The sequence below is a fragment of the Leopardus geoffroyi genome, chromosome E2 (assembly GCF_018350155.1).
Source record: "Leopardus geoffroyi isolate Oge1 chromosome E2, O.geoffroyi_Oge1_pat1.0, whole genome shotgun sequence".
NCBI lineage: Eukaryota > Metazoa > Chordata > Mammalia > Carnivora > Felidae > Leopardus > Leopardus geoffroyi.
In genome coordinates, this window is record NC_059335.1 from 15,166,022 (window position 1) to 15,177,099 (window position 11,078).

Sequence of the window (11,078 nt, forward strand, 5' to 3'; positions counted from 1 at the left end):
CAGCTCTCCAGCCTCCCAGTTCCTTTCTGCGGGCACACGGGGAAGCAGCCGGAGGGCGGGCGGCAGGGAGACTAGAACACCTGCAGGCTCTTACGAGAAACAGCAGAGGGTGTTGACCGGACTCCGGGGCCTGCGACAGCCCCGTGGCTCTTCCCCGTGGGCCCCCAGACGGCCAGAGTCCCTTCCTCCAAAGCCTGGTCACCTAAGGTCTGAGCCCCCAAAAGAGGGGAAGGTTGGTTTCAGATAACCCCCCCCCAGCCCCGCCTCTTCCCCCACCCGCTCAGCTTCCTCTCTCTGTGAGGAACACTTTCACTTCCTGCTACTCCAGGCCTCCCCTCGAAGAACAGGTAGGGGTCCCCAGGGACCAAGCAGCTGGCCGTCGTCACCCCCCACTGCCTCCCTTCGGTGTCAGGTCGCTGCCCCCATGCGCCACCGGCCTCCTCCCCTTCCTCCCCCCTCCCCCTCCCCCTCTCCGTCCTCCTCCTCCTCCTCCACGTCTTCTCCTCTGTGGGACCCAGGCGAGCATCTGCCTCCCTGCCCCTGCCCCTCCTGCCTGCTCTCCCCTGGACTGAGCACCTGCTCACTGTCCCCACCCTTCCCCAAACCCTGGGTTTCTGGTCAGCAAGCTATTTATTACCCGCCTCCTATACCACCCCAAGCAAGAATGGAAGCCCCTGAGAGCAGGGGCCCGTCCTGTCACCTTCCCCCCGGGGCTGGCACCTCAGTCTGGGCCTCTACTTCTTAAGTGTTCGTTGGGTGCACAGATGAATGGCCGCAGATGTCTCACTCCTGGGACTGCCGCAGGGAAAATAGTCAAAAATGCCCACCGTGGGGCGCCTGGGTGGCGCAGTCGGTTAAGCGTCCGACTTCAGCCAGGTCACGATCTCGCGGTCCGTGAGTTCGAGCCCCGCGTCGGGCTCTGGGCTGATGGCTCAGAGCCTGGAGCCTGTTTCCGATTCTGTGTCTCCCTCTCTCTCTGCCCCTCCCCCGTTCATGCTCTGTCTCTCTCTCTGTCCCAAAAATAAACGTTGAAAAAAAAAAATTTAAAAAAAAAAATGCCCACCTTGAGTCATAACCCACTGTAGCTAGGATTGTGTATTGGCTTTAAGAGTTGAGGCCCAGGGGCTCCTGGGTGGCTGTCGGTTGAGTGTCCGACTTCGGCTCAGGTCATGATCTCACGGTCCGTGAGTTTGAGCCCCACGTCGGGCTCTGTGCTGACAGCTCAGAGCCTGGAGTCTGCTTCGGATTCTACGTTTCCCTCTCTCTCTGCCCATTCCCCGTTCATGCTCTGTCTCTCTCTGTCTCAAAAATAAAATAAAACGTTAAAAAAAATTATAAAAAAAAAAAAAAAAAGAGTTGAGGTCTGATAGGGGCACCTGGCTGGCCCAGCCATAGACCATACGACTCTTGATCTCAGGGCTGTGAGTTCAAACCCCATGTTGGGCATGGAGCCCACTTAAAAAAATCTTTAAAAAAAATTTTTTTTAAACATTTATTCATTTTTCAGAGATGGAGAGAGACAGAGCATGAGTGGGGGAGGGGCAGAGATACAGAGAGACACAGAATCCGAAGCAGGCTCCGGGCTCTGAGTTGTCAGCACAGAGCCCCATGCGGGGCTCGAACCCATGGACCATGAGATCATGACCCCAGCCGAAGTTGGACGCTTAACCGACTGAGCCACCCAGGCGCCCAGAAAAAAACCTTTTTAAAAAATTAAGAGTTGAGGTCCAGTGGATAGAGGGGACAGATGTGTTACAAAGCAAAAAGCAAAAAGCAAAGTGGTTACAATAAAATCTAGGTAGTGAGGATATGGATGTTCCCTGTAAAATTCTCTCCTTTTTTCTGAACGTTTGAAAACTTTCACAGTAGAATGTTGGCGGGGGCGGGAATATCCGAGAGCCCTTCTGTGGTCTGGGAAGGGAGGAAGAGAGGACGTCTGTAACATGATGGCACGTTTACAGGGTGCCTACCATGGGCGGAGCACTTGTCCAGACACGGGGTTGTTACTCAACTGGTCCGCGTCTGTATTATGGCAGCACCGGTTGTCAAAATCTGAAGTGTTTCTGTACCACTTGGTAAATAGCTGTCGGTTTGGGTCCTCCCCTTGTCCCCTCCCCACCAGGACACACGGGCCTTCCTTCCGGGATCCCCACATCTCCCCACCATCCAGCCGCTAAAGAACTGACACCTGGCACAGCGAGGGGCCTTGGGCCCATTCTGATCGGTCAGGGTCTCTGCTATATCGTGAATATTACCCCTGGATTGGAGCAGCCTTGAACTTTACCTTCCTCCCTGCCAGAGGCCAGACCATGGCTTGCTGGCCTCCCGCATCCTGAGGATGGCCCAGCCGGAGGACAAGGCCTCTGCAGGCCTCATCGACGGGGAGAGGTGAGAGCTGCGGGGGCTGGGGTCTCCAACTCCTGCCCCTGGATTCAGAAGGCCCTTCCAGCCATCCAATGCCCACACCCCCCCCCCATAGGACCCTGAATCTCGTCTCGCCCCTGGGCTGCCCCTTGCCCCCTGCACCTTGGACCCCACCTTAGTGTCCAACTGCCCACCTCTAACCTCTGGTCTCCTGGACCCTGCGTGTCCCAGGATGGTTCCGCCACAGGTGAATGGAGCAGGTGAGACCCCCTTAGGGGTCCTTGGGACCCCAGAGCCACTCCTTCGCCTGCAGAGGACACGGGGGGTGTGGCAGATCCCAGAGCTGGATACTCAGGATGCGGGAGCCCTTCTTGAGCTGTGGCCACCGGGGGTGAGTACTCACAGCCGGGGACCCTCTCTGACCCTCCCCATGACACCGTGGGTCAGTCAGGACTCCGCTGCTTGCTGGTGACAAACAGCACAAACCGGGAAAACCAAAAAAGGCCACTTACTGAAAAGTAAGTGGGCTGAAAAGCCCAGAAGAAAGGGAATTTCAGCAATGTCGGATCCTGAGCATTAGACGACTTATAAAGTTCTCTCCATCCCATGTCTTGGCTCTGCTTAAAAATTTTTTTTTAATGTTTACTTGTTTCTGAGACAGAGAGAGAGCATGAGTGGAGGAGGGGCAGAGAGAGCCGTCCGCGCAGAGGCCGACGCGGGGCTCGAACTCACAAACCGTGAGATCATGACCCGAGCCGAAGTCGGTCGCTCAACCAACTGAGCCACCCAGGCGCCCCTGGGCTTTGCTTTAAACTGTGGGGAAAGCCGACCGTTTGGGGTTTCGAGGAACAAACACTCGATCCACACAGTAGCTTAGGCAAATAGGCACTGCTCTTTGTACCAGAAAGGCAGCTGCAGGCTCTAGTTTAGCAGCTTGGGGACATCAAGGCCAGCTTTTGCAATTCTCTTGGACTTCCTCCGTGGTTACCCAGTGGCTGCCCCGGGTCCAAGCACGTGTGTGAGCTCCAGGCAGGAGGAAGACGAGAAAGGAAGCGCCGGTTATATCTGTTTCTTTTAACAGGAAAACCAAAAGCCTTCACAATTGATTCAAAACATACGGAGAGGGGCCCGGGTAGCAATACATTGTGTAAAGCTCCCCTGGGGGTTATAAAACCCGAAGTGAGAAACACCACGTACGTCATTACCCATCTTCTCCGGCTGGGCAGATGAGGCCCTCACAACCCTGCAGTTCTGCAAGGGATAGGGAACAGATTAGGATAAGGCAACTAGGGTCTACACAGCTTCCTTCTCGAGGGGGCTCCCTCCTTGTGGTGGCAGAGATGGCTGTCCCCAGCTCAGGGCCACATCTCACAAGCTTAGCAATCCCAGTGTGAAAAGAGTCCTTGTGCCCAAGAGCTCCAGCAAAAACCTCGTGGAAGATTTCCATTGGCTGGGCCTGATTCACATGCCCATCTCTGAACCAATCACAGTGGTTAGAAAGCACTGTCATCCTATTGGCTAGGTCAGGTCACAGACCACCCCTAGGGCTTGGACAGAGTTAGTCCCACCCACGGGCACTAAGGGAGGAAGTGGGTTTCTCTAAAGGAAATTTGGCGTGTGGAACCCAACATAAGGGAAATGGATGCTGGGCAGGCAAAAGTAACAGACATCTGCACAAATCCTCTCCAAGATGACCTTTGCCTCCACCCCCTCCCCCACCCCCCGAACCAGAGTTTCCTGGTCACAGGACACAACTCCAGCCAGGTCCTGGTGTTGAGGACAGGAGCTTCACCAGGAGAAGTCTGCACCTACCAGATCCAGAAGCTTCCTGGAGGTAAGGAGCCTACTCCTGAGTTTCCAGTCCTCAGCAAATTTAGTGAGCTTTGCTTCCAAAATAATCTCCCAAATCCTATTTGGTGGCATAAGTGGGATGCAAGCCTAAAGACACAGGAAAAGATGGGGACTTCAAGGGGTAGAAATTTCCCTGTTTTGAAGGGCTGTTGGGGGACTGCAGAACTGAGGAAGAGAGAGTCCCAGGGAAGATGAGGCTGCCACCCTTCAACTTTTCTTCCTTGCCCTTTGTTGCCCCCAACCCTCAGGTGTTTCTCTGGAATACTCTAACCTCTGTATGCCGGACCTGCCCCATCTCCTGGCTTTCCTATCAGCCAGCAGGTACAGGTTACCCATCAAAAGGGCTAAGGGGGATCCATCTCTAAGGCATCCCACCCACTGCAGCTCCCCATTATCTTTTCTCAGGGATGTTTTGCCCAGAACACTGCTCTTGCCCCCTCCCACCCTAAGACCAGGAGACCAACAAACAGGTGAGAGGCCACCTTCCAGCCTCCTTGGTCCAGAAGGATGGCACTTCAGGAACCAGACTTCTGTGTTTGAGGGAGGATAGGATGGGGGTCTGAGAGAGCTGTGGGAGGCTCGACTCCTGGGCCTGAAGGACAAGGGACCAGGGACGAAGCCTCAGCTCCTTCAGTAATGAGGCTGGGCATTAATTCTCCTGGTACCCTGAAGGAACCAGGGCTGGCGCCTGGGACATCTGGGACACCTCGCTTGTGCTGGCTCCCAGGTCTTCCACAGACTGGCGGCGTCCAACTCAACATCTCAGAGAAGGTGCTCCCCGTGGTGAACAAGCTGTACCTGGAGACCCACGGAGGGTGGGGTTTGGAGCAGATCACCGCAGAGACACCTCCAGGGACTGCAGAAAGACACAGTTCAGGTTAGCTGGGTGGGGCAGGGCCCTGGGCCCTTGAAGGATGAGGGAGCTATTGCCGCTGTTCTGCGGGACCCGACTCTCTCCTCACGTCCAGCCCCCAGGAACCCTGCCCCTCACCGGGTCTCCTGGGTCGAAGGCCCGCTCAGCCCAGAAGGATACCATCCTGGGCCAACCCTAGCCAGCCTGGTGGAGGAGAAAGAGAAGGAGGACGAGGATGAGGACGAGGACAGCTACAAAGATGAAGAGAAAGGACCTGACGATGTTCTCACCCATCACATCCAGGCTCTGGCCAGGGCCCGGAGCAACTACGTGGGCAGGCAGTTCCAGGGCCTTCGAGCCCGCCTCACCTCAAATGCTGGAGGGCCCCACAGGCCCGGGGACCCAGCCACAGAGCTGCTTCAGGATGTGCGGCACCTCCTTACCGACCTCCAGGATCACTTGTCAAAGGACCCCGACGTCAGGGCTGTCTTTGGGAGCCGGGGGCCTGGGGTCGCCCAGAAGGAGGAGGATCTTGGTAATAAGGAGGACTGGGAGGGAATTTATGGCCAATGCCCCGACCCACTCGGGTTCTCGTTTGCCATCTCCGGGCCTTACGTGTGTGTTTCACACCCAACGTCTCTCTCTCCATCCGTGTGCACCTGTTTGCTTTTCCACTCACGTGCTTTTCCTTCCCTACGGGAACATCTCTCACATGGGCGACAGCCATACTCCACACCCAGGCTCCCTCTTGCACACGTGTTCCCACCCATGTCTACACTTGTGGGCGTCCAGAAGCCAGGGAGGGCTGGGGGGGGCGGGGGGCGGAGGGTACGGTCAAGTGGAGCGAGAGGGTGGACGTGGGTCAGCCTGGCGGCCCTTCGCTCACCGACCTCAACCCCTCACAGGCGCCGCGTTGGAGGCCGCCCTGTGCCGGGCGGTGCTGGAGCCCCTGAAGCCCACCCTGTGGACGCGACTCCGGACGCTGCGAGCCCGGGAGCTGCGGCGGCTGCGGCAGCGACAAACAGCCCTGCGGGCGGGGGCGGGGCCTGAGGGGCAGGGCCCCGCCCCCGCCCTGCGGAGCCGCATCCACGCGCGCCTGGAGCACCTCCACGCCGCCTGCGCCCCACGCCGCAAGGTGGCGCTGCTGCTGGAGGTGTGCAGTGACGTTTACGCGGGCCTGGCTCAGGGCGAGGACCAAGGTAAAGAAGGTCTACCCGCGTCTACCCGGATGTGCGGTGGCTGGAGGATTGGGGAGGCGCGGTGGGAGGGGCCAGTGTGCACGTCGAGGGGAGAGGGTGACCCGCTCTAGCAGGGGGCGCCTACGCGGGCCTGGGGATCCGCCGAGAGGCGTTTGCCGGCCCAGCGAGGTGGAAGGGCAGCCCGCACTCGTGTTCTGGGGATCGGACGGACGGGTCTGCACGCCCGCCATCCACCTCGGAGCCCGTCCTGCTCCGCCAGAGCCCCTGGGGGCCGACGCCTTCCTGCCCGCGCTGACGGAAGAACTGATCTGGAGTCCGCACATTGGGGAGACGCAGCTGGACGTGGAGTTTCTTATGGAGCTCTTGGATCCGGACGAGCTGCGGGGAGAAGGTGAGCCCCCACCCCGGAACGCCGGGACCCCACAGGGGGCGCCCTGGGGCCAAACAGCCTCGCCCTGCAGCAAGGGTTAAACTGCAGGGGGACCTCGGGCCACCAGCGTAGCCCCAGAGCTGCGCTGACCACCCCTTCCTGCCCCTAGCCGGGTACTACCTGACCACGTGGTTTGGGGCGCTGCATCACATTGCTCACTACCAGCCCGATGTGGGCCGCGCACCCCAGGGGCTCAGCTCTGAGGCCCGCGCCTCCCTGCGCCAGTGGCACAGCCGGCGAACGCTGCACAGACAGGACAGACAGGACCGCGGAGCCCAGGTGATCGCCCCTCCGGACTGCGGGTGGAGGGGACCGCTGGACCCACTGCCCTTCTGACCCAGGCTCCTGCCTCTCCCCACAGGTCCAACTGCCCTTTGAGGAGCCATGGGCAAGAGACCCTGTGCCCAGAGACGGACTATGATAAGGGGTCCCACATCCTCCTGTTCCTCAGGCAAGATTCGGGAGGCGCCGATTTCTGACCCCTGTTGGTTTAGGTGCCAGGAGGCGGCGAGGTTCCCCGGAAGAGACCCACCTCTGGGCCTTTGCATTGGCTACTCCATTCTCTAGTATTTATTTATATCGCTCCGTCCCTCCGTTCCTTCAGGTCTTTAGGTGGCTGTCACCTTCTCGGGGAGGCTCTCCCAGACACCCTGTGTAAAGCTGCACCTCCTCAGGCTTGACCCTCCCTGCGGCAGGCAGAATAATGCGCCCCCCCCCAAGACATCCACCTCCTGATCCCCCAAATCTGTGAATATGTTACCTTACATGGTCAAAGGGACCTGACATATGTGACCAAGTGAATGATCTTGACATGGGGAGATTATTCTGGGTCATCCTGGTGGACCGGTAACATCACAGGAGTCCTCTTAGGAGGGAGGCGGGAGGGTCAGAGTCAGAGAAGGAGATGTGATTTTGTAAGCAGAGGTCAGAGTGATGTGGCCAGGAGCCAAAGAATTGTCTAGAAGCTGAAAAAGACGGGGAATGGATTTCCCCCTGGAACCTCCAGAAAGAACTCGGCCTTTGATTTAGGCCCTAAGACCCGTTTTGGACTTCTGACCTTTAGAACTGCAAGATAATACATTTGTGGTTTTTTGAGCCACTACATTTGTGGTAATTTGTTACAGCAGCAACAGGAAGCTGATATACTCTCTTACCCCGATCTTTATTTTTTTTCCATAGAAATGATCACTTCCTAACATACCATAAAATGTACATGTTTATTGTGTTAATTGTCCATAGGCTCCCGTCCCTTAGAACAGCACAGCACCATCCAAGAGAAATACAATGCAAGCTAGGTATGCAATTCTAAATATTCTAGTAGCTACATTACAGAAAAGTAAAAACTCAAGTGAAATTAACTTTAATAACCTATTGGATTTAACTCAGTGTACCCCAAAGGTTATCACTCGTAACATGTGATCAATATCCAAAAATTAGGGGCTCCTGGCTGGCTCAGTCAGAGGAGCGTGTGACTCTTGATCTCAGGGTCGTGGGCTCGAGCCCCACGTTAGGTGTAGAGATTACTTAAAAATTAAAATAATATATCGGGATGCCTGGGTGACTCAGTCGGTTAAACGTCCAGCTTTGGCTCAGGTCATGATCTCACCATCCATGAGTTTGAGCCCCGAGTCAGGCTCTGTGCTGACAGCTCAGAGCCTGGATCCTGCTTCAGATTCCGTGTCTCCCTCTCTCTCTGCCCTTCCCCTGCTCACACTCTGTCTCTCTCTAAAAAATAAACATTAAACTTTTTTTTTGAATAAAAAAAAATCTTTAAAAAAATATATCCAAAAATTATCGTGCTATTTAACATTCTTTTTTAAAAAAATTTTTTTTTCAACGTTTATTTATTTTTGGGACAGAGAGAGACAGAGCATGAACGGGGGAGGGGCAGAGAGAGGGAGACACAGAATCGGAAACAGGCTCCAGGCTCTGAGCCATCAGCCCAGAGCCCGACGCGGGCTCGAACTCACGGACCGCGAGATCGTGACCTGGCTGAAGTCAGACGCCTAACCGACTGCGCCACCCAGGCGCCCCTAACATTCTTTTTGTGTGCGTGCTAAATATTCAAACTCAGTGTGTACTTTTTTCATGTTTTTCTCTTTTTTCTTTCTTTGGTTTTTGAAGGAGGGAGAGTGTGCAAGCAGAGGGGCAGAGGGAGAGGGAAAGACTCTCAAGCAGGTTCCACGCCCTCCCGCCATAGAGTCTGAGGTGGGGTTCGATCTCACGACCATGAGATCGTGGCCTGAGCCAAAATCAAGAGTCAGATGCTTAAATGAACCGCCCAAGTGCCCCTCCAGTGTGTATTTTACATTTCAGCACATCTCCATTGGGACCAGTCACATTTCAAGTGCTCAATAGCCACACGGGGCTGAGAGCTACCATTTTGGACAGTGTGGCCTTAGACTGCCTTAGGGAGGCTAGGGATCTCTGTCTTGTTCACAGCTGTGTTCTCCATGCCTACACAAGTGCCTGGCACATAGTAGGTGTGCAGTAAATACAGAGTTTCTGTGGTACACTGGAAATGACTCCCCAAAAGACACCCATGTCCTAACCTCTGGAATCCGTGAGTGTTACCTATTTGGAACAGGGTCTTTGCAGATTTTTTAAAAATTATTTTTAATGCTTACTTATTGTCGAGCGAGAAAGAGAGACAGAGCCTGAGTGGGAGAGGGGCAGAGAGAGGGAGACACAGAATCCAAAGCAGGCTCCAGGCTCTGAGCTGTCAGCACGGAGCAGAACGCAGGGGCTCGAACTCACAGACGGTGAGATCGTGACCTGAGCCGAAGTCAGACGCTTAACTGACTGAGCCACCCGGGTGCCCCTATGCAGATGTTTTAAGTCAAGGATCTTAAAATGGGAAGGCTATTCTGGATTGTCTGGGGGAGGGCTCCAAATGCAATCCCACGTGTCCCTATGAGAGGCAGAGGGAGATTTGAAGACGTGGCCTTGAAGGGTGGAGGGTGGGCGGTCACAAGCCCAGGAAAGGCGTCAGCCACAGATGCCGGGAGAGGCGCCCACCTGATTCTCTCTTAGCGCCTCCAGAAGGAGTGAGGCCCTGTCAACACCTTGATTTCAATCTGGGGATACTGATTCCAGACTCCTGGCCTCCGGAACTGTAGGAGAAGAAATTTCTGTTGTGTCAGCCACTGAGTTTGTAGTCATTTCTTACAGCAGCTGCGGGAAACTTACCAGTAACTCAGCACTTCGTATAAAAGAGAAAAATTGGGGCGCCTGAGTGGCTCAGTCCATTAAGCCTCCGACTTCAGCTCAAGTCATGATCTCATGGTTTGTGGGTTCGAGCCCCAACGGTGTAGAGCCTGCTTGGGATTCTCTCTCTCTCTCTCTCTCTCTCTCTCTCCCCCCCTCTCTCTCTGCTCCTCCCCGACTCGTGCTTTTTCTCTCTCCAAATAAATAAATAATTTTTTTTTTAATTTTTTTTTCAACGTTTATTTATTTTTGGGACAGAGAGAGACAGAGCATGAACTGGGGAGGGGCAGAGAGAGAGGGAGACACAGAATCGGAAACAGGCTCCAGGCTCTGAGCCATCAGCCCAGAGCCCGACGCGGGGCTCGAACTCCCGGACCGCGAGATCGTGACCTGGCTGAAGTCGGACGCTCAACCGACTGCGCCACCCAGGCGCCCCAATAATTTTTTTTTTAAGAGAGAAAAAAAGGGAGTAGAATGAATATCCAGACCAGTCCTGTTCTAGCGACAAAGGACATGCGTCTACCGATAACAGGAATTAACTAGAAAAATAGGAAAATCCCTCTCAGTCCATTTCATGAAGAGATGTATTGCCATTAAAATTTTACGTTTCACCTTTTGCATTTCATAATCAAAATTCTGTAATTTTAGACATCAAGTAAAAAAAAAAAAAAAAAAAAAGCGTGCCAGGGAGGAGTTCTTTGCAATTGTTTTTAAAAGCCAGAAAGCTTAAAATGGCTACACTGGGGAGTGGGGCAGGAAGCAGGGATGGGGGGGGGGCGGTGATGAGCTACAGGATGTGGCCTCTGATCTTACGATTCAGACACAACTCAGTGGGGTAGCTGCATCCCAAGAGACCCAAGAGATGTGAGGGGACCATCTCTTTTTTCCAGAACCTCCAGGGCAAGCAGGACACTGAGAATTGTATTGTGTTTATTTATTATGCGCTTATGTACATGTGTATATATTTCTTATCACTGTAGTAAAAATCATACAAGATTTACCCTCTAAAGTGTTTTTAGGTGTGCAGTTCCGTAGCGTTAACTGTATTCACATTGTTGTGTGACCGATTTTTATTTTTGAAAGAGCGAGGGAGCAGGGGAGGGGCGGGAGGGGGGGTACAAAGGATCTGAAACAGCCTCTGCACTGACAGCAGACAGCCCAATGTGGGGCTCGA

At 54.7% G+C, this 11,078-nt stretch overlaps 1 protein-coding gene and 1 long non-coding RNA gene across 3 annotated transcripts; one reads left to right on the forward strand and one right to left on the reverse strand.

Annotated features, from left to right (window-relative positions):
- The first annotated feature begins 108 nt into the window (after positions 1–108).
- On the forward strand, positions 109–7,796 carry RINL (Ras and Rab interactor like). 2 transcript variants are annotated; one of them, XM_045442413.1, is made up of 12 exons: positions 109–347; positions 2,123–2,388; positions 2,596–2,755; positions 4,096–4,198; positions 4,464–4,536; positions 4,621–4,685; positions 4,943–5,092; positions 5,184–5,603; positions 5,974–6,267; positions 6,527–6,658; positions 6,807–6,976; positions 7,059–7,796. In XM_045442413.1, exons 2-12 carry the CDS (start codon positions 2,339–2,341, stop codon positions 7,116–7,118), a joined length of 1,677 nt encoding a protein of 558 aa, XP_045298369.1. In that variant the 5' UTR covers positions 109–347; positions 2,123–2,338; the 3' UTR covers positions 7,119–7,796. The 2 variants fall into 2 exon arrangements, with proteins under 2 accessions (XP_045298369.1, XP_045298371.1); XM_045442415.1 differs by having other exon boundaries at positions 2,300–2,388.
- Positions 3,067–6,068, reverse strand: LOC123578988. The gene is made up of 4 exons (XR_006702583.1): positions 5,959–6,068; positions 4,922–5,071; positions 4,177–4,302; positions 3,067–3,615 (listed from the first exon to the last, which is right to left on the reverse strand). It is a non-coding gene; the product is annotated as an uncharacterized LOC123578988 (long non-coding RNA).
- Positions 7,797–11,078: the final 3,282 nt, after the last annotated feature.

What these genes read in the sequence shown, in the direction of transcription:
- RINL (XM_045442413.1), top strand. Translation starts at nt 2,339, where the DNA reads ATGGCCCAGCCGGAGGACAAGGCCTCTGCAGGCCTCATCGACGGGGAG. An exon ending in GGCCTCATCGACGGGGAGAG is followed by an intron (nt 2,389 to 2,595) that starts GTGAGAGCTGCG and finishes TGCGTGTCCCAG; the next exon opens with GATGGTTCCGCCACAGGTGA. An exon ending in ACCAGGAGACCAACAAACAG is followed by an intron (nt 4,686 to 4,942) that starts GTGAGAGGCCAC and finishes GCTGGCTCCCAG; the next exon opens with GTCTTCCACAGACTGGCGGC.